The 22,611-nt window shown below is 39.0% G+C and overlaps 6 protein-coding genes across 6 annotated transcripts in view; 2 read left to right on the plus strand and 4 right to left on the minus strand.

Moving 5' to 3' along the window:
* LOC133632464 (uncharacterized) overlaps window positions 1-22,611 on the minus strand; it is a 508,815-nt gene that overhangs the window by 468,618 nt on the left and 17,586 nt on the right. The gene's annotated exons all lie outside the window — the stretch shown is intronic.
* The window catches only part of LOC133632484 (zinc finger protein OZF-like), a 421,867-nt gene that overhangs the window by 266,953 nt on the left and 132,303 nt on the right, over window positions 1-22,611 (plus strand). The gene's annotated exons all lie outside the window — the stretch shown is intronic.
* LOC133632486 (gastrula zinc finger protein XlCGF57.1-like) overlaps window positions 1-22,611 on the plus strand; it is a 295,607-nt gene that overhangs the window by 171,165 nt on the left and 101,831 nt on the right. The gene's annotated exons all lie outside the window — the stretch shown is intronic.
* Window positions 262-4,785, minus strand: LOC133632547 (gastrula zinc finger protein XlCGF8.2DB-like). The gene is made up of 2 exons (XM_062025018.1): window positions 4,459-4,785; window positions 262-1,395 (listed from the first exon to the last, which is right to left on the minus strand). The coding sequence occupies exons 1-2, from the start codon at window positions 4,556-4,558 to the stop codon at window positions 503-505; spliced, it is 993 nt and encodes a 330-aa protein (XP_061881002.1). The 5' UTR covers window positions 4,559-4,785; the 3' UTR covers window positions 262-502.
* LOC133632542 (oocyte zinc finger protein XlCOF22-like) lies at window positions 9,004-15,038 on the minus strand. The gene is made up of 2 exons (XM_062025014.1): window positions 14,749-15,038; window positions 9,004-11,162 (listed from the first exon to the last, which is right to left on the minus strand). Exons 1-2 carry the CDS (start codon window positions 14,843-14,845, stop codon window positions 10,225-10,227), a joined length of 1,035 nt encoding a protein of 344 aa, XP_061880998.1. The 5' UTR covers window positions 14,846-15,038; the 3' UTR covers window positions 9,004-10,224.
* LOC133632541 (zinc finger protein 501-like) overlaps window positions 17,808-22,611 on the minus strand; it is a 7,223-nt gene continuing 2,419 nt past the window's right edge. The window contains exon 2 of the mRNA XM_062025013.1: window positions 17,808-20,753. Coding sequence (XP_061880997.1) covers window positions 19,822-20,753 — 932 coding nt within the window. The 3' untranslated portion in view covers window positions 17,808-19,821. The remainder of the gene's footprint in view (window positions 20,754-22,611) is intronic.

The raw sequence follows: 22,611 nt of genomic DNA on the forward strand, positions 1-22,611 counted from the left end.
TTGCGGTTTTATTCACATCATCGTCCAGCCTCTTGATTGTATGCACAAATAAAAACAGAAGAAATTAATAAATTAAAGAGATGGTTTGACAAAAACAGACAGTCTTTGAATCTCGGTAAGACTAAAATAATGCTATTTGGTAATGGTAGATTAGAGAGTCGAACACAAATACAATTAGACGGAGTAGACATTGAAAGACTAAAAGTAATCAAATTTTTGGGTATAATATTAGATGATAAAATGAACTGGAAATGTCATAAAAAATATACAACGTATGTGGCAAAAAGTACATCAATTATGAATATTGAAACATTAATACCTAAAAAACTTTATTAATTACACCAAAAAAAAATCCAGCACAAAAGTAGCACAAATGATTGGGACAAGTTTGAGAAAATCTGGACAAGGTGGGGAGTGGGGGTGAGGGGCAAACTTCACAGAGGTATTTGAGGAGGTCCTGGGTTAAGGTGGAAGTCGCCACATATGAGCAACATACCACAAACTAAGCAGCTGATTGGTTATCTACCGTGTGTGTTCTTATGTGTTTTACTGCGTCTGACTTACGATGGAATCTTTTGCCGCAGACTGAACAAGTTTTCTCTTTGGTGTGTTTTTTCATGTGTTCGATCAAATTGCACTTTACAGAAAAGCTTTTACAGCACACTGAACAGTTAAACGGTTTTTCTCCTGTGTGTGTTCTCATGTGTGGAATCAAATAGCTGTTTCGAGAAAAGCTTTTACCGCAAACAGAGCAAATAAATGGTTTTTGGCCAGTGTGTGTTCTTATGTGTTTGGTCAAATAACTCTTTATCGAAAAGCTTTTCCCACAAACAGAGCAATTAAATGTTTTTTCTCCTGTGTGTAATCTCATGTGTACAGTCAAAATGCTATTTTGAGAAAAGCTTTTACTACAAACTGAACATTTGAATGGTTTCTCTCCTGTGTGCGTTCTCATGTGTTGAGTGAAATTGTACTTTTTGGTAAAGCTTTTCGCACAAACTGAGCAGCTGAAATGCGTTTTACCGCTCTTCTTTTTGGAGCAATCAGAGTGTTTGTTGTCAGTGTGAGTCCTCATATCACCTTCACAGTCTGTATCGCTGCTCAAAGTCACTTCAACCTCATCTTCAGCCTCACTATCAGAAAGTGGAGTTAAGAGGTTGTCTGCTTGTGGTTTCTCTTCATCATCATCAGTCTTCACAGAGACAACAGTCAGTGGCAACTTGGTGAGATCAGCCTCCTGCGGTCCTAGAAGACACTCTCCCTCCTGAGTGATGCAGAGTTCCTCCTCTTCCTTCTTAATGCAGGGTGGTTGTGGAGTCTCCTGCTTCAAAGTGGAGCTCCCAGCCGGCAACGGAGTGGGAAGTTCTTCTGGATGACCAGTCAGCTGCTGGACGTCTATAACACACAAACAAACACACTTTAGTTTACACAATATCCATTAGATGTTTAAACATGTTCTACTATGTACTGTAAGTGTGAGCACTGTTGGCGTTAACACACTTTTTGTGTCTTATTACGCATTGAAATCAGAAAGGACGCGCATTTCCGGAAGTCTGCGCGTCCCCGGTACGCAGATTTTTTAATCGATTGTCGCTTTCCGCCGGTGTTTTTTTAATTTTATATTTGCCGGGTCAAATTTCCGCCACCGTTTATTGCGTTTTTATTGGTCGTCTTCAAAGTACAATTTCTTAAATTTTGATTCGCCGAAAGTTTTATTAATGACAAATACTGCCTCAGTTTGCACTCGGACAAGTTTACCGCGAGGGGCTCTCAAAAGAAAGACTTCATGGTAAACACTAAGGTGAGTGTAAAGTCAACCTTTTTAACTTCATCCTGGTCCATGTCTCCAGTAAATGACTTGTTTTAGTGTTTGTGACTCCATGGAAACTTCACTTTTATCTTCCACTGGATCGACATCGTACGAGGACGGAGAAAGGCTAGCTGTTAGCTTCAAGCTAACCAGCACCCAACCAGACTCCTCCACCCAAAAAACATACTTTGCAGGTCAACAAACGGGGCAAATATGTGCCTTTTGAAGTGTTAATGTGAGAGGGGTGTTCAAAAAGAGTCTCTTGGAGAAGTGGCTGACAAGTTAGCAAGTGTTGCTAGCATCACTGACAGTGACGTCATCCCCGTCATTGCTTACTGAAGCAGAGATGCTGATTGTGCGTTATGATAAACGTGCATGCGTCGCCAGGCTCTGCTTTTTATCGATAGACTTATCAGATTAAAATGTTTTATTATCTATAGCAGGGGTGTCAAAAGTGTGGCCTGGAGGCCAGGTTAGAGTGTCCGCCCTGAGATCGGTAGGTTGGAGTTCAAATCCCAGCCGAGTCATACCAAAGACTATAAAAATGGGACCCATAACCTCCCTGCTTGGCACTCAGCAACACGGGTTGGAGTTGGGGGTTAAGTCACCAAAATGATTCCCGGGCGCGGCGCCGCTGCTGCCCACTGCTCCCCAAGGGGATGGGTCAAATGCAGAGGACAAATTTCACCACATCTAGTGTGTGTGTGACAATCATTGGTATCTTTAATCTTTAATTTGCGTCCCCACAGCTAATGTTTTAAAGGCCCACAGCACATTCTAAAAATACTATTAAAATAATCAAAAACGTAACAAAAGTGGAATAAAAAAAAAAGCTTACAGGTGAAATTTAATTTAGAAAAAGTTGCAATGTTGACTAATAAAACAAAGCTGTTTTTTTTTCTTTAAAACGGTCATTGCGCAAAACATAATATTGAATCAAAATCAATGTTTTTATGAATTATTGACCTATCCAAGGCTTTCAAATTAAATTTTCCACTTTGAAAAATATGTTTTGTGCAAGATTTTGAATATTTTGTGTGTCTGCCATAAAAAAAACATAGTTTTCTTTGAGGAAAAACGGCAGAAAACAAACTAAAAAACAACATAAACATTATTTTTTTTTAAACTTAGAATTGATGGATGGATGAGGAGCCAGATGATGTGGTTCGGGCATCTGGTCAGGATGCCACCGGAAACGCCTCCCTAGGGAGGTGTCTAGGGCACGTCCGACCGGTAGGAGGCCACGGGGAAGACCCAGGACACGTTGGGAAGACTATGTCTCCCGGCTGGCCTGTGAACGCCTCGGGGTCCCCCAGGAGGAGCTGGACGAAGTGGCTGGGGAGAGGGAAGTCTGGGCTTATCTGCTTAGGCTGCTTCCCCCGCGACCCGACCTCAGATAAGCGGAAGAAGATAAATGGATCTATAATTGATGTAGACTCTAGAGACTTAAGCGTTAAATAAAAAATGTATGTATGCCCTGGCACACCATTATCATCACTTTGTGACTGAAGCAAAAAAACTTTTTTCACTTTTATACTGAAATAAATACATCTACAACTTATTAAATACAAATATGGAAAAACTACCGGCAGCGGTAAAGTTTAGATGCATGAAGGAAAGAAGAAAGTGAATAAATGTTTATAACTGAATACATTTACATATGCATAAAAATGTGTTTTCTTTCTTATTATTTTTTTAAATGAATTAATTAATGTTTATGACAACTTTTTTCCAAAACACAATATGAGGTATAACAGGATAATGCATGCATTTATCATTTGTTTTCAAAACGCTTAAAAATAAATGGCACCCCAAAAATTTACTGTGGACCCCATTTTTATGACTTGATGGGGCCCCTGGGACCCCATCAAGTAAGATAAATGTGTGGCGCATTATGAAGCGTAAAAAAGGACAACGGAGACCCCGGACTTGTGAACAACTTAAGCTGTACATCAAGCAAGAATGGGAAAGAATTCCAACTGAAAATCTTAAAAAATGTGTCTCCTCAGTTCCCAAACATTTACTTGTTTAAAGGAAAGGCCATGTAACACAGTGGTAAAAATGCCCCTGTGCCAACTTTTTTGCAATGTGTTGCTGCCATTAAATTCTAAGTTAAGGATTATTCGCAATTAAAATGTTTACTTTCTCAGTTCCAACATGAAATATCTTGTCTATTGTCTATTGTTAATTGAATACAAGTTGAAAAGGATTTGCAAATCATTGTATTCTGTTTTTATTTACGAATTACACTACGTGCCCAATTCACTAGTTTTGGGTTTTGTACAAAAAAGAAGTATGCATTAGCCATTTCTTCACTGTTGCAGAGGAAGACATTTTGCCTGCTATTTGAACCAAATATTCAGAAGGGAAAAACCATCACGCTCCAACATATCAAATCGTATCACTCCCCCTGAACCGCCATTGTAACCTATGCCAGAGAAGCCGCCCCAAAACCAGTCGCAAAGAAGAGTATTGTCCAACTTTTGCATTCTTTCATCTCCTCTGATGTGAACTCCACTGCCTTCTTCAAGCTAACAATCATGGCGGCTCTTTCTTTACATTCTTCAACAAAGCCGGCTAATTTCTCATCAACGCTCTTTTCAGGGTTTACGATAGCCTCCAAAATGACGTTGTTGGAACTCACTCACCTTTATCTTCTTCATCTTTCGTCTTTTTCTCCGTTAGTGATTCTCTTTCATGTTCTCTTTTAGCGGACGTCGCCATCTTAGCATAGCAGTAGTCGTCCATCTTCTATCACGTCTTCAATCTTCACTTCAGATAACACTCCATCGCTCCAAAATCAACTTCCGTTTCTTGGTGTTGGAAAAGTCGCATATTTGAGGTATTTCTTGCCATATTTTCTGTCATATTGTAAGTTTTAAACTTCTCCGGGAAGCCACAGCCGCCGAGTCCGCCATCGAAGTCGCTACCGGAAACACGGTCGGTTCTGCGCATGTGCAGTGGGACAGAGTCGTTGTTTTCCGTTCCATTTTTTTACGACAGTTTCAGCGAAGTCTGTGATATTTAAATGCGTTATTTATTTTAGTAATAAAATAAAACGCATATGTTATAGAAAAGATAGAAAACAAACTATGACAATTATGAGGAAAATAAAAATGATGTGTTAATATGTTAATCATCACTTTATTCCAGACACAAACATGGTTCATAGTACACTAAAACAATAAAGAAGTCATCAAAACAGCACCATAAAAACAATTTATTAGAGATGTCCGATAATATCGGCCGATAAATGCTTTAAAATGTAATATCAGAAATGATCGGTATCGTTTTTTTAAATTATCGGCATCGTTTTTTTTTTTTTTTTTTAAATTTATTAAATAAACATAAAAAACACAAGATACACTTACAATTAGTGCACCAACCCAAAAACCCTCCCTCCCCCATTCACACTCATTCACACAAAATGGTTGTTTCTTTCTGTTATCAATATTCTGGTTCCTACATTATATATCAATATATATCAATACAGTCTGCAAGGGATACAGTCCGTAAGCACACATGATTGTGCGTGCTGCTGGTCCACTAATAGTACTAACCTTTGACAGTTAATTGTACTCATTTTCATTAATTACTAGTTTCTATGTAGCTGTTTTTATATTGTTTTACTTTCTTTTTTATTCAAGAAAATGTTTTTATTTATTTATCTTATTTTATTTTATTAATTTAAAAAAAAAAGGACCTTATCTTCACCTTACCTGGTTGTCCAAATTAGGCATAATAATATGTTAATTCCACGACTGTATATATCGGTTGATATCGGTATCGGTAATTAAAGAGTTGGACAATATCGGAATATCGGATATCAGCAAAAATCCATTATCGGACATCCCTACAAATTATGATTAAATAAAACAAATATAAATAACAAATATTATATAGGTTGATTGGCAACACTAAATTGGCCCTAGAGCAGTGGTTCTTAACCTGGGTTCGATGGAACCCTAGGGGTTCGGTGAGTCGGGCTCAGGGGTTCGGCGGAGGTCAAAACACACCCGACTCATCGTGTAAATAAAAACTTCTCCCTATCGGCGTATTACGGATACGGCAACAGCAGAAGTTACACTGATTTGCAGGTGTGTAATTTGTTGTGAGTTTATGCACTGTGTTGGTTTTGTTGTTTGAACAAGGTGATGTTCATGCACGGTTCATTTTGTGCACCAGTAATAAAACATGGTAACACTTTAGTATGGGGAACATATTCACCATTAATTAGTTGCTTATTAACATGCAAATTAGTAACATATTGGCTCTTAACTAGTCATTATTAAGTACTTATTAATGCCTTATTCGGCATGGCCTTATTATAACCCTAACCCTCTAACCCTGGCCCTAACCCTCTAACCCTAACCCTTTCTTTGATTGATTGATTGATTGAAACTTTTATTAGTAGATTGCACAGTATGGTACATATTCCGTACAATTGACCACTAAATGGTAACACCCGAATACGTTTTTCAACTTGTTTAAGTCGGGGTCCCTAACCAAATAACTCTAAATTAAGTCTTTGTTACTTAGAATATGTTCCCCTAGTTTCCAAAAAACTCTAAATTAAGTCTTTGTTACTTAGAATATGTTCCCCATACTAAAGTGTTACCAAAAACATATAACTTTGTCTTGAATTTGAAAAAAAAAAACATTTTATTTTTCATTAAAGAAGGGTTCGGTGAATGCGCATATGAAACTGGTGTGTTTCGGGACCTCCAACAAGGTTAAGAACTACTGCTCTAGAGTGTGAATGTGAGTGTGAATGTTGTCTGTCTATCTGTGTTGGCCCTGTGATGAGGTGGCGAATTGTCCAGGGTGTACCCCGCCTTCCGCCCGAATGCAGCTGAGATAGGCTCCAGCACCCCCTTGGACCCCAAAAGGGACAAGCGGTAGAAAATGGATGGATGGATGGATAATAAATTACAAGCAACTTAGAACAGGGTTGTTCAGAGTTACCATGAATTGATTAACGTGGACCCCGACTTAAACAAGTTGAAAAACTTATTCGGGTGTTACCATTTAGTGGTCAATTGTACGGAATATGCACTGTACTGTGCAATCTACTAATAAACGTTTCAATCAATCATCAATCAATCAATCTATCAGTGTGATTCATTTTATTTGTAGTCTGCTACTATAACTGTGATGTGGCCCTCAATGAAAAAGAGTTGACATGCCTACTATAGCCTTATGTGTACTTTACGAAAAAAATAGTTGAAATGGGGCAGTATAGCTCGGTTGGTAGGGTTCCAGGTTCGATCCCCGCTTCCGCCATCCTAGTCACTGCCGTTGTGTCCTTGGGCAAGGACACTTTACCCACCTGCCCCCAGTGCCACCCACACTGGTTTAAATGTAACTTAGATATTGGGTTTCACTATATGTAAAAGCGCTTTGAGTCACTAGAGAAAAGCGCTATATAAATATAATTCACTTCACACTTCACAAATAAAGATTTTTCTGATTGATCAAATTTTTTGTTTTCATCGATTATTAATCCTGAAATTGAACTTTTACCATGACAGAATCAATGTATAAACAGAGATGTAACGATAACAGTGTTCATAATAAACTGCGGTAAAACCCTTGAAGGGTAGTTTTACCTTTTCAAATGAAAGTCATAAAACCGTAACTACCGCACTTCATTAAACTCATAGACTGGCAATACATGCTAATTATCTGGAGAAGCGAGCTAGTGCGCTGATGTATTTATCACATTAACATATGTTCCCGTTATAAGCATCTTACCCCAATCTAAACGTACATAAACACATTACTGTCTGAGCAACAATCGAGCACATTGAACCTACAGGCTGTGCTCTCTGAGACCTGACTGATAAACATGAAGCCTTTACAAAAAACGAATTTATTTCAATAAAATATTACAGAACACCATACACAAGACAAACACCACGTCTTTCAAAAGAACATTTTCAAAATGTGGTCATGGTAACGATGCGGGAAGCGGTGTTTGCAGCGGTACCCCAGAGATACAGAGAAGACAGCGGAACGTAAATAAAATCATCTTTAATTAACAAAAGAAGGTGAGTGCAGTTAGGGAGTGCACAAGACAGAACCTTTTTAGAAAATAACATACTCTCAGCCTGACACCAGAGATACAGAGAAGACAGCCACATGACAGAGGGTAAGTAAAATAATATTTAATTAACAAAATAAGGTGAGTGCAGCTAGGGAGTGCACAAGACAAAACCTTTTTACTTCTGATATTTGTGAAAGAAGCAGTGAATTTACCATGAAGAGGTCCTGAGTTTGGGTGGAAGTCGCCACATTTGAGTAACATACCTCAAACTGAACAGCTGATTGGTTAATCTCCCGTGTGTGGTGGCAGGAGGACTCAAATGCAGAGTTGGCAGAACAGACACAGGTGGGTTTATTCCAGGACAGGTCAAAGGTCAGGCAGGGTTGAGTAACAGAAAGGCAAGAGTACGTACGAGAAACGCTAGGCCGTGACAAGGATGGCAACAAAGTCACAACTAGACTTAAAGACAGGGGAGTATATACAAGGCAGGTAATAAACAGTGATTGGAACACCTGGGCAGGCATGACGGAAGCAGTGAATTTATTTTGAGAACCTGTTTCAAGTTAGTCCGCCCACCTTGTCCAAATCTCCCCAAACTTGTCCCAGTCGTTTGTGCTACTACGGTTTTCAAGTTATCATTGTTTTATTTTATTAACATGTAATTAGCGTGATATCAATCATAATGAGACTCCAACCATGTCCCAATCTCCCCAAACGTGTCCCATTCGTTTGTGCTACAAACATGTTGGTCCAACTATTATAGTTATTAAGTCATTATAGAATTATGATTCATAAATAGTCCCCTACCCCCCATCTCAAAACCTCCCACCAAGTGCTAAACTTTTGTGCTCTCATTCCCCCCAAAAATGATAAAGTTCTGAAAGAGTTTTTGTCACTCTCTTTCTCACTCTCTATGGCTCCTACTTAACCCTACCTATTTATTTCTGTGACCTTTTTGCTTTGTGATCTGATGTTATTATACAAAATGTTTAAAAACAAGCTAACTAGCAAACTATGTGTCAGGTTCAAACTATTAAACAGGACAAGAAGCAAAGAATCAAACAGAGACAGAATTACATTTGGCACAATTTGAGGAGAAACGTCCGGGCTGTACTCCTGCACAGTCTCCAGCACGCTCTGGCGAAAGATTGTATGCCTCCTCCTTTATTTGGACTTTCCCTGACCACATGGCAACAGCTGCTTCCAAAGGGACGTGGGTCATAAACAGCGTTGCCTTTGGTTACAGAACAGTTCAAAAGAAAAGGTCGTAAACACTTCACAGAAAAGGTTGTAAAACAGTTCAAAGAAAGGTTTGTAAAAGACTTCAAAAAGAGGTTCGTAAAAGAGTTCAAAAAAGCCGTGTCTGGAACTTGGGCAGATCCTGCCTTCTCTCCGCTTTGTAGTCCTTGGGTTAAAACAATATATTTCTGTTGATTACAATACATGAAAGAAAACAGAACACCTTCATGTTGCTTCCCCCCCTACACAGTGGAGTTTTACAAGCCTTCTTCTTGGTAGGTTCAAAGACATGTTTTTGCTTCTCGCTGGGAACTCATTGAAACACAAAGTTTTTGTGATAACTTAGATACAATTATTCTAACACAATGAACATGTCGAAAATAATATTACAGTCAATTATTAGACAGAAAACAAAAACAATATGAGAGCAAGATGGGGCATCCTTAATAGTATCATTAAAAATGGCACTAGGAGAGTTTACCCTCGGAAACGTAAATAATGACGATATGAAGGAAGTAGTTGAAAGCTTCAATAATTACTTTTTGAATATTGGACCAAAACCGGAGGAAAGGATTGCAGACACATTATCAATTGAGGACTAAAATTATACCATAGATAGAAATCCCAACTCAATGTTCGTCACGCAAGAGGAAAGAGTTAAAATCGTGACTAATATGTCAATCGAAGACCTCAACCGATTGAAATGGAATTTATATAGAATCAAAAATGTATTGAACAGATCTCAGAACCATTAACGTAGATCAATAACCTGTCATTTCAAACAGGCAAATTCCCAAACAAAATGAAAATAGCAAAACAAAATCCCGATTTATTAGACTGGAGACAAACACCAATTTACAAATTATACACCTGTTTCTTTACTTCCACAATTTTCTAAAATTGTTGAAAAACTGTTTAATAACAAATTGGATACATTTCACAGAGGTATTTAAGGAGGCCCTGGGTTTGGGTGGATGTCGCCACATATGAGCACCATACCACAAACTTAACAGCTGATTGGTTACTCTCCCTTGTGTGTTCTTACTCTGTCCGCATTATGTTGGATTTTTTTTTACTACAAACTGAACAACTTTAATGTTTTTCTCCGGTGTGTTTCCTCATATGTTGGTCAAACCATGCCTGGAAAAAAAGTGTCTACTACAGACTGAACAACTAAATGTTTTTTCTCTTGTGTGTGTGTTCTCATGTGTTCGGTCAAATTGCACTTCACAGAAAAGCTTTTACGGCACACTGAACAGTTAAATGGTTTTTCTCCTGTGTGTGTTCTCATGTGTGGAATCAAATAGCTGTTTCGAGAAAAGCTTTTACCACAAATTGAGCAAATAAATGGTTTTTGGCCACTGTGTGTTCTCATGTGTTGAGTGACATTGCACATTGGGGTAAAGAGTTTGCCACAAACGAAACAACGAAATGTTTGATCTCCTGTGTGTGTTCTTCTTATGTGTTCAGTCAAATAGCTCTTTATCGAAAAGCTTTTCCCACAAACTGAGCAATTAAATTTGTTTTCTCCTGTGTGTGTTTTCATGTGTACAGTCAAAATGCTATTTTGAGAAAAGCTTTTACTACAAACCGAACACTGAAATGGTTTCTCTCCTGTGTGTGTTCTCATGTGTTGAGTGAAATTGTACTTTTTGGTAAAGCTTTTCGCACAAACTGAGCAGCTCAAATGCGTTTTACCTCTCTTCTTTTTAGAGCGTTTAGAGTGTTTGTTGTCAGTGTGAGTCCTCATATCACCTTCACAGTCTGTATCGCTGCTCAAAGTTACTTCAACCTCGTCTTCAGCCTCACTATCTGAAAGCGAAGTTAAGATGTTGTCTGCATGGGGTTTCTCTTCATCATCTCCAGTCTTCACAGAGACAACAGTCAGTGGCAACTTGGTGAGATCAGCCTCCTCTCGTCCTAGAAGACACTCTCCCTCCTGAGTGATGCAGAGTTCCTCCTCTTCCTTTTTAATGAAGGGTGGTTGTGGAGTCTCCTGCTTCAAAGTGGAGCTCCCTCCTGACGGAATGGGAAGTTCTTCTGGATGACCAGTCAGCTGCTGGATGTCTATAACACACAAACAAACACACTTTAGCTTACAAATAATCCATTAGATGTTTAAACACGTACTGGAGGAGCAAACTTCAGCACAACAGGAGGATGTTGGTGAATAGGTAGTGTATATCTCACATTCTGTACTGTGTTTTGGAAAAAAGTTAACATAAATGCTACTTAATTCATTTAAAAAATAATACAAAAGAAAACAAATTTGTATGCATATGTAAATGTATTCAGTTATAAACATTCATTAATTTTCTTCTTTCATACATGGATCTAAACTTTACCACTGCCTGTATTTTTCTATATTTTCATTTATTAAGTTGTAGGTGTATTTATTTTAGTATAAAAGTGTAAAAAGTTTTTTGCTTCGGTGATGAAATTATGATAATGTTGTGCCAGGGCATACGTGCATTTGACCATTTTAATTGATTATTCTCACCTGTATGTAGATCATCAGTCGTTTAAAAACCGCCACATCTACACTTTCATGGCAAATAATGCCAACAAACTTAGAATTTGGCAAGTTAGTTTCAATGTCATTTAATAGCGTGGCACTCAATGCCTCTAGCGTTTCATCTCTGGCTTGGTGATGGCCATAAGCTGTGTGTTCCCCTTTAAGAATGGCAGTATGTGGGGTGAGTGACGTGTTTAAGTGAGTGGGCAAGTTAGGAGAGGGAGCGCTAGCATGTTCAGGAGTGGTAATAGAATGGTGGATGTCTGCTCGGCTTTGTGGAAAACATAAATAAAGAGTTGTAACAAATCGATGGCCTCATCATTCCCTGGCGCTCCTCGACCACGGTCTGGGAGCAGACAAGCAGGAAAGGTGCAACATGATGTTTCTTGGTGCCTGGTGAGGCTGGATCTTTGAAAATCAGTGCACCAGGTGGTAAAGATGTTCTTTTTCTTAGCCCGTTTACATGGCGTGCAAAACATCTTTCCATCGTCATAAGTGAGCCATTTGCTGAAAAGTGGCTCCTGAAGCCACTTTTCATTGAAGCTTCGCTTCTTGGGTTTATTGCTTGCCATGACGAACACAATAACACGTAATGCAGTATTTGTGATCGGTAAAACTTTCGGCGATTCAAAATTTAAGAAATTGTACCGGAAAGTGCTTTACTTTGAAGTTGACCAATAATTAATAATCAAGAATTTGAGCCGGAAAATATAAAACAAAACAAAACACCACTGGAAAGCGATAATCGATTAAAAAAACAACCAAGCAAACCGAGCCTGTGATGAGGTGGCGACTTGTCCAGGGTGTACCCCGCCTTTCGCCCGAATGCACCCCCTGCGACCCCGAAAGGGACAAGCGGTAGAAAATGTGTGGAAAACAAGCAAACAAAAAACAAAAACAAAATCTGCGTCCGGGGGACACACAGACTTCCGGAAATACGCGTCCTTTCTGATTTCAATGCGTAAAAAGACACAAAAACTGCGTTAACGCCAGCACTGCTATGGGTACCTGCTGTTGTGCATTTGGGATCTGCATAAGTCCTGAAAAACTGAAGTCAAAGCGTGTTGCAGAGGAAGACATTTTGCTACTAACCACGTTAAACCCAGATTCCGAACTAACAAAGGTCTTAACTCATTCTCTTTCTATGCCACAACAATGTGGAATGCGCTCCCAACAGGTATAAAAGAAAGGGCATCTCCATCCTCCTTCAAAACCGCAATAAAAGTTCACCTCCAGGCAGCTACAACCCTAAACTAACACCCTCCCCGGATTGCTAATAATCAAATGTAAACAATCAAATGCAGATACTTTTTCTTATGCCTTCTGATCTCTCTCTCTCTCTCTCTCTCTCTCTCTCTCTCTCTCTATGTCCACTACTTGATGTCCATACCCCCCCTCACCCCCCTCCCCCCCTCCACACCCCTGATTGTAAATAATGTAAATAATTATATGTGATTATCTTGTGTGATGACTGTATTATGATGATAGTATATATGATAGTATATATCTGTATCATGAATCAATTTAAGTGGACCCCGACTTAAACAAGTTGAAAAACTTATTCGGGTGTTACCATTTAGTGGTCAATTGTACGGAATATGTACTTCACTGTGCAACCTACTAATAAAAGTCTCAATCAATCAATCAAAAGCCTGCTATTCACACAGAATGTTCAGAAGGGAAAAACCATCACGCTCCAACATATCAAATCGTATCACCCCTGAACCGCCATTGTAACCTACGCCAGAGAAGCCGCCCCAAAACCAGTCGCAAAGAAAGGTGCATGTGCACAATTTACATTTGAAAAATAATTGCTATTACTAAATTGATCAGTTATCGGTAGAAGCAGGTGTTTCAGCTTGTTCTGTCTTTCAATGACTATACAAACTGGAGTGTAGATGTGGCGGTTTTTAAACGACTGATGATATACATACAGGTGAGAATAATCAATTCAATTTGTCATATGCATGTATGCCCTGGCACACCGTTATCATCATTTCATGCCTGAAGCAAAAAACGTTTTACACTTTTATACTGAAATAAATACACCTATAACTTATTAAATGAACATACAGAAAAACTACCGGCAGCGGTAAAGTTTAGATCCATGAAGGAAAGAAGAAAGTGAATGAATGTTTATAACTGAATACATTTACATATGCATAAAACATTGTTTTCTTTTGTATTATTTAATGAATTAATTATGACAACCTTTTTCCAAAACACAATATAGAATGTGAGATATAACAGGATAATGCATACATTTATCATTTGTTTTTAAAACGCTTACAAAAAAGTGGGACCCCAAAAATGTACTGCAGGACTCAATTTTTATGACTTGATGGGGTCCCTGGGACCCCATTTTGAAAACAATTCCTAGCGCCAACACTATACAACGCATATCGTTACTTAAACGGTGCAGTCATTGTCTTTATGTGTCATTGAATAAAGGCATACTGTTTGATTTGGTGAGTTATACAAATAAGAGCCAAAGCAAATATCCTTAGCACCCATGTAAAAAACTCAAAATCAGGGGGTTAGCTACCTGTTGGATGGCATTTTTTGCATTTTACTACAAGAAACAAACAATGGATCAGTAAACTGATACATGGAGAAGGTTTAGGATAGTGGTTAGAGTGTCCGCCCTGAGATTGGTAGGTTGTGAGTTCAAACCCCGGCCGAGTGCATACATTTATCATTTGTTTTCAAAACGGTGACAAAAAAGTGGGACCCCATTGTTATGACTTGATGGGGTCCCTAGGACCCCCATTTTGAAAATTCCTAGCGCCAACACTGTGACGTTTGTTATTGTTTCCCACGAAAGCACTTCAATTGATGCAGACAAAGTTTAGCCAGTGGACTTTGACTAAAAGCGTATTTAAATTGCGTTTTCGCACAACTTTGTCTTACACTTCGCCAGCTAACTATCTCACCGAGTTGAGATCGCAGCCACATATTGTCCAACTTTTGCATTCTTTCATCTCCTCTGATGTGAACTCCACTGCCTTCTTCAAGCTAACAATCATGGCGGCTCTTTCTTTACATTCTTCAACAAGGACGGCTAACTTCTTTTAACGCTCTTTTCAGGGTTTACGATAGCCCCAAAAATTACGTTGTTGGAAACTTCAACTCACTCACATTTATCTGCAGTTTTCGTCTTTTTCTCCGTTAGTGATTCTCTTTCATGTTCTCTTTTAGCGGACGTCGCCATCTTAGCATAGCAGTAGTCGTCCATCTTCTATCACGTCTTCAATCTTCACTTCAGATAACACTCCATCGCTCCAAATTCAACTTCCGTTTCTTGGTGTTAGAAAAATCAAGTATTTGAGGTATTTCTAGACATATTTTCTGTTATATTGTAAGTTTTGAACTTCTCCAGGAAGCCACAGCCGCCGAGTCCGCCATCGAAGTCGCTACCGGAAACACGGTCGGTTCTGCGCATGTGCAGTAGGGATGTGCGTATCGATCCTGTGGTATCGATATATCGATACTCACACGCTACTCATTTGGCATCACTTTTCTGAAAAAGTATCGATATAAACCAAAAAACGGCGTGTGGGGGGTGCAAGCATCACTTTCAGATGTTTTTGATGACTTACTTAACTTACTATGTGCTGGGACACCCCTGTACCTGGCAGAGTATAGAGCTGGCCCAGTCACGTGACAGGAGACAGCCAATGAGCGTCGTCAACGTGCAACACACACACAGCCAGCCGACAGCGATGCAGCCAGGCATATCCAGTGTTGTCCAAATGTTGACTTAAAACAGGCATTGTTGTTTTGTTTTTTTTAGTAATGTTTACTGAATATTTTTGTTTAAATGATTATCCTAAATTCAAATAATTTCCACACAGGGGAATTTACTGTTAGTTGAAAATTGCTTGAGTATTTAAAACAAGGTAAGAAAGAGATACAATTTAGAGATTCTTCATCTTTGCATTACAGTTTTATTTTTTTCCAAGCAAATCTTGAATATATTAATATAGATTGAATGTGATTTTGGTTTTAATCTGTAACATGATTTCTTACATTTCGAAAACATTAATTGCTAATTATATAACAAACTTAAAAAAATAACTGCAGCTTCTTGCAATTCGGATTTGACTGTTAATTGGAAAGCCCTAATATTTAATTATTATTATATATAATATATCCATCCATCCATCCATCCATTTTCTACCGCTTATTCCCTTTGGGGTCGCGGGGGCCCTGGAGCCTATCTCAGCTACAATCGGGTGGAAGGCGGGGTACACCCTGGACAAGTCACCACCTCATCGCACTATATAATATATAGTTATTATTATATATAATATTTAATTTATTTTTCATATTTATGTTATTTATTTTAATTTTACTTTTATTATATATTGACCATAATAAATGTGGTATAAATGGTCTGTATTTGTCTTGTGATTTGTCTTAAATAATAACAATAGTAATAATATTTTTGACTGACAAAAAATTGCCAATAAGAAATTATTGGTATCGGTATCGATGAAAATGCAAGAAAAAGTATCGGTATCGTATCGAATCCTAAAAGTGTGGTATCGCCCATCCCTAATGTGCAGGGGCAATGTCGTTGTTTTCGTTCCATTTTTTACGACAGTTTCAGCGAAGTCTGTAATGTTTAAATGCATTATTTATTTTACTAATAAAATAAAAAGCACATGTTATAGGAAAAGAAAAAAACATATGAAAATTATAAGAAAAAGAAAAATGGAGATGGGCTAGATAAGAAAAATAATATGTTAATCATCACTTTATTACAGACACAAACATGGTTCATAGTACACTAAAACAATAAGAAAAGACAACAAAACAGCACCATTAAAACAAATAATGATTAACCCTTGTGTAATGTTCATATTGTTGTTACTCAGCCAGCGTTTGTGGGTCTGATGGACCCGTTGCATTTTGTGGATTTTAAAGGCCTACTGAAAGCCACTACTACCGACCACGCAGTCTGATACTTTATATATCAATGATGAAATCTTAACATTGCAACACATGCCAATACGGCCAGGTTAACTTATAAAGTGCAATTTTAAATTTACCGGGGAACTTCCGGTTCAAAACGCCTTTGGAGAATGACGTATGCGCGTGACGTAGCCAGTTTAACAGAGGTATGGCTTCCCTATTGAAGCCAATACGAAGTAGCTGTTTTCATTTCATAATTCCACAGTATTCTGGACATCTGTGTTGGTGAATCTGTTGCAATTTGTTCATTGCATTATGGAGAAAGAAGCTGAGCAAGCAAAGAAGAAAGTCGGTGCGAAGCGGAGTATTTTGCGAGGGAAGTCAGCAACACAACACAGTCGGTGTTTCATTGTTTACATTCCCGAAAGATGCAGTCAAGATCGAAGAACTCAGACAACAGAGACTCTTACCAGGAGGACTTTGACTTCGTTAACAGACGCAGACGCGATACCGTGAGTACGCTTCCAAACATTTGATCGCTTGCTATAACTAGCTCGAGCTAGTAGCTAGGAGCTAGCATAACAAACACCTGGGTGTTTGTTATGCGGGATTAATTTGTGGCATATTAAATATAAGCCTGGTTGTGTTGTGGCTAATAGAGTATATATATGTCTTGTGTTTATTTACTGTTGTAGTCATTCCCAGCTGAATATCAGGTCCCACCCGCGCGCTTCCAAACATTTGATTGATTGCCAGTACGTGCGTGTCATGTACGTAACTTTGGTTAAATATATAAGCTTTATGAACCTTGGGTTAGGTGAACGGTTCTTTGGGCTGAGTGAGTGTGTGTGTTGTGCAGGTGTTTGAATTGTATTGGCGGGTTATATATACGGGATCCCGTCCATATTACCCGCTCGAGCTATAACTAGCTCGAGCTAGTAGCTAGGAGCTAGCATAACAAACACCTAGGTGTTTTTATGTGGGATTAATTTGTGGCATATTAAATACAAGCCTGGTTGTGTTGTGGCTAATAGAGTATATATATGTCTTGTGTTTATTTACTGTTGTAGTCATTCCCAGCTGAATATCAGGTCACCCCCGGCTCTCACAGCATCTTCCCTATCTGAATAGCTTCAACTCCCCACTAGTCCTTCACTTGCACTTTACTCATCCACAAATCTTTCATCCTCGCTCAAATTAATGGGGAAATTGTCGCTTTCTCGGTCCGAATCTCTCTCACTTCATGCGGCCATCATTGTAAACAATAGGGAACTTTGCGTATATGTTCAATTGACTACGTCACGCTACTTCCGGTAGGGGCAAGCCTTTTTTTTTATCAGATACCAAAAGTTGCGATCTTTATCGTCGTTGTTTTATACTGAATCCTTTCAGCAAAAATATGGCAATATCGCGAAATGATCAAGTATGACACATAGAATAGATCTGCTATCCCCGTTTAAATAAAAAAATAATAATTTCAGTAGGCCTTTAATGCCTCACAATCAAACACTTTTATGTTAAAATACTGAACAGATGTTCAGTATTTTAACATAAAAATGTTTGGGGGTGTGGGGGGGTCCAAAACAGTCACCAGAGAATGACAGTCACAAAAGAAAAATATCTTCAGTAGTTGCCATGAGGTAATAAAGCGAGATATTCAAACACAACTACTATACAGTAAAGGTAAATATTAGGGATGTCCGATAATGGCTTTTTGCCGATATCCGATATTCCGATATTGTCCAACTCTTTAATTACCGATACCGATATCAACCGATACCGATATCAACCGATATATACAGTCGTGGAATTAACACATTATTATGCCTAGTTTGGACAACCAGGTATGGTGAAGATAAGGTACTTTTTAAAAAAAATAGTAAAATAAGATAAATAAATTAAAAACATTTTCTTGAATAAAAAAGAAAGTCCAACAATATAAAAACAGTTACATGGAAACTAGTAATGAATGAAAATTAGTAAAATTAACTGTTAAAGGTTAGTACTATTAGTGGACCAGCAGGACGCACAATCATGTGTGCTTACGGACTGTATCCCTTGCAGACTGTATTGATATATATTGATATATAATGTAGGAACCAGAATATTAATAACAGAAAGAAACAACCCTTTTGTGTGAATGAGTGTGAATGGGGGAGGGAGGTTTTTTGGGTTGGTGCACTAATTGTAAGTGTATCTTGTGTTTTTTATGTTGATTTAATAAAAATAAAAATAAAAAAAACAAACAAAAAAAACGATACCGATTACAAAAAAACGATACCGATAATTTCCGATATTACATTTTAACGCATATATCGCATATAAACATTTATAACGCATATATACATCTCTAGTAAATATGAAGATCCACACATGACGTGTCTACATACAACAGGAAGTGAACCCACCTGACGTCACATAAACCAAAATAATTCCATAAAATGGAAGACCATAAATATATTTTAACATTCAAAAACTAAAATATAGCTATATTGTATGTGTTTTTTGTTTTGTTTTTTAATTTATAATAATTGGTTTAAAGACTTCAGTGTTGGCTTGAGGACTCGAGCATATTGTGGGCAAACAAGCGTATTCCTAGCAAGGAGCCAAATTAAAGTCACATACATGCGCTGTTCTCACCTGTGGAAATGGTTCCAATAGGGATTTTGGTAATTGTAAATGACTCAATTCGATTCTGATTCTTAGGGGAAATAAATATTCTGTATGATGCTTCGATAAGCCATCTGCCTTATGGAACTTGTCATTAAACCAGGGTTGAGTATAGCAAACTCGTGAGCGTCAGTCTTATAACTTCTCAGCCAGTCTTCATGATGGCCCTTCACATCCCCAAGAACATTCATTTCAGATTTTGGGTGGAGTTCTTGGATAGGGACAACCGAATTATCATCTGATGTTGGTCTGTAGACACAAAATATAAACACCAGGCGACCTGGAAGGTGTAGTTTCAGGCAGATCGATTCATGATGTTGGTCTTCAAAATCAGGCATTCTAGAGGTGGTACATCATCACTGAAGAAGACTACAATTCCTCCCCAGCTAGAATCATCATGCGTGTCTCGTCTGAAGAAGGAGTAACCAAGCACTACAAGCCTCATTTTACTATTCAGGAGCGTTTCAAATACTCAGAAGACATGAGGTCATGTAGAGATAAGATTATGCTTGAGATAATCCCACTTTGTATGAAGACTTCTGATATTTGTAAAAGAAGCAGTGAATTTACCTTGAAAAAGTTGCCACATTTGAGCAACATTCCACAAACTGCAAAGCTGATTGGTTAATCTCCTGTGTGTGTTTTTAAATGTCTTATTGCGACTGCATTATGATGGAATCTTTTACTACAAACCGAACAAGTGAAAGGTTTTTCTCCAGTGTGTATCATTTTGTGTTGAGCCAAACCTTGTCTGGAAAAATAGCTTTTACCACAAACTGAACAATTAAATGGATTCTCTCCTGTGTGTGTTCTCATGTGTTGGGTCAAATAGCTGTTTCGAGAAAAGCTATTACCGCAAAATGAGCAACTGAATGGTTTTTGTCCAGTGTGCGTTATCATGTGTTGAGTTAAATGCCACTTTTTAGTAAAGCTTTTATCACAAACTGAGCATTTAAATGGTTTTTCTCCTGTGTGCGTTCTCGTGTGTTCAGTCAAACTGCTCTTTTGACAAAAGCTTTTGCCACAAACTGAACAATTAAATGGTTTTTCTCCTGTATGTGTTCTCAGGTGTTCAGTCAAACTGCTCTTTAGAGAGAAACTTTTACCACAAACTGAACAAATAAATGGTTTTTCTCCCTTGTGTGCTCTCATGTGTTGAGTCAAATTGCTCTTCCTAGTAAAACTTTTAGCACAAACTGAGCAGCTCAAACGTTTTTTGCCTGTCTTTTTTTTAGAGCATTCAGGGTGTTTGTTGTCAATGTGAGTCCTCATATCACCTTCACAGTCTGTATCGCTGCTCAAAGGTTTTTTAACCTCGTCTTCAGCCTCACTATCTGATAGTGGAGCTAAGAGGTTGTCTGGTTGTGGTTTCTCTTCATCATATTCAGTCTTCACAGAGAGAATACTCAGTGGAAACTTGGTGTAATCAGCTTCCTCTCGTCCTAGAAGACACTCTCCCTCCTGAGTGATGCAGAGTTCCTCCTCTTCCTTTTTAATGTGGGGTGGCTGCGACTGAGGGGGAAGTTCTTCTGGATGACCAATCAGCTGCTGAAGGTCTGTTGGACAAACAACACAAACACACTTTAGTTCAGACATGATTCATGAAATGTTTCTCCTTGGATATAAATACTTTTTCCAACAAATTAGAATACATCTTTAATTTCCTAACGTCAGAATGGATGGATGGATTTTAAAAACTATTATTACTGTATTTTTTTTAAGTCATGTTTTGGGACAATTGTCACGGAAAGAGAACTTCCACACCTTTGCTTGGCAAAGTGTCGCTGTACTGCTAACTCGCTGGTGAGAAAACATTGTATCCGAGACCTTCGTATCTGGACTACAAATGGGCGATATAGCCTAAAATCTACATAGCCATATATATCGCAGCCTCCTGCGATAATGATATATATCCCAATATATGATTTGGCATATAAATGGCAAGAGAACCATTTTAAAACATGTTATTATTATATTATTTGGTTCAAACTATTATGACTCTGCTTATTATTATACTGTTAGCATCTGCTTACTTTCCGTAATAGCATGTTTCCATCTACACTTCTGTTAAATTGTAATGATAATTTTTTCTTCTGTTGTTTGGATACTTTACATTATTTTTAGGTTATACTGTAAATTTGGGTATGGATCCAATAGCAAGGCAGTATCGGTCATATCAATGCTGAATACTGATACTTCACATTCTCAACAGCATTGAACGATTCCATTGTTGATCACAATTATAATCAGACAAAAACACAGGATGGCAGTGTAACAATATTTATTAAATATTTAAATAATGACCTACTATTGGCTCTTATTTAAATCATTTGGTTTTGGCCCTTAAAGTCCATCCATCCATCCATCTTCTTCCGCTTATCCGAGGTCGGGTCGCGGGGGCAGCAGCCTAAGCAGGGAAGCCCAGACTTCCCTCTCCCCAGCCACTTCATCCAGCTCCTCCAGGTGGATCCCGAGGCGTTCCCAGGCCAGCCGAGAGACATAGTCTTCCCAACGTGCCCTGGGTCTTCCCCGTGGCCTCCTACCGGTCGGACATCCTGACCAGATGCCCGAACCACCTCATCTGGCTCCTCTCCATGTGGAGGAGCAGCGGCTTTACTTTGAGCTCCTCCCGGATGACAGAGCTTCTCACCCTATCTCTAAGGGAGAGCCCCGCCACCCGGCAGAGGAAACTCAATTTGGCCGCTTGTACCCGTGATCTTGTCCTTTCGGCCATAACCCAAAGCTCATGACCATAGGTGAGGATGGGAACGTAGATCGACCGGTAAATGGAGAGCTTTGCCTTCCGGCTCAGCTCCTTCTTCACCACAACGGATCCATATAGCGTCCGCATTACTGAAGACGCCGCACTGATCCGCCTGTCGATCTCACGATCCACTCTTCCCTCACTCGTGAACAAGACTCCGAGGTACTTGAACTCCTCCACTTGGGGCAAGAACTCCTCCCCAACCCGGAGATGGCACTCCACCCTTTTCCGGGCGAGAGCCATGGACTCGGACTTGGAGGTGCTGATTCCCATCCCAGTCGCTTCACACTCGGCTGCGAACTGATCCAGTGAGAGCTGAAGATCCTGGCCAGATGAAGCCATCAGGACCACATCATCTGCAAAAAGCAGAGACCTAATCCTGCAGCCACCAAACCAGATCCCCTCAACGCCCTGACTGCGCCTGGAAATTCTGTCCATAAAAGTTAGGAACAGAATCTGTGACAAGAAGGGCAGCCTTGGCGGAGTCCAACCCTCACTGGAAACATGTCCGACTTACTGCCGGCAATGCGGACCAAACTCTGACACTGATCATACAGGGAGCGGACCGCCACAATCAGACAGTCCGATACCCCATACTCTCTGAGCACTCCCCACAGGACTTCCCGGGGTACACGGTCGAATGCCTTCTC

This window comes from Entelurus aequoreus, linkage group LG17 (genome assembly GCF_033978785.1).
Source record: "Entelurus aequoreus isolate RoL-2023_Sb linkage group LG17, RoL_Eaeq_v1.1, whole genome shotgun sequence".
Taxonomy (NCBI): domain Eukaryota; kingdom Metazoa; phylum Chordata; class Actinopteri; order Syngnathiformes; family Syngnathidae; genus Entelurus; species Entelurus aequoreus.

Excerpts from the sequence above, each read along its gene's own strand:
- LOC133632547 (XM_062025018.1), bottom strand. The coding sequence starts at position 4,558 with ATGGACGACTACTGCTATGCTAAGATGGCGACGTCCGCTAAAAGAGAA. Across the intron at positions 1,396-4,458 it reads GAAAGATGAAGAAGATAAAG|ACGTCCAGCAGCTGACTGGT; the intron begins GTGAGTGAGTTC and ends TGTGTGTTATAG.
- LOC133632542 (XM_062025014.1), bottom strand. The coding sequence starts at position 14,845 with ATGGACGACTACTGCTATGCTAAGATGGCGACGTCCGCTAAAAGAGAA. Across the intron at positions 11,163-14,748 it reads GACGAAAACTGCAGATAAAT|ACATCCAGCAGCTGACTGGT; the intron begins GTGAGTGAGTTG and ends TGTGTGTTATAG.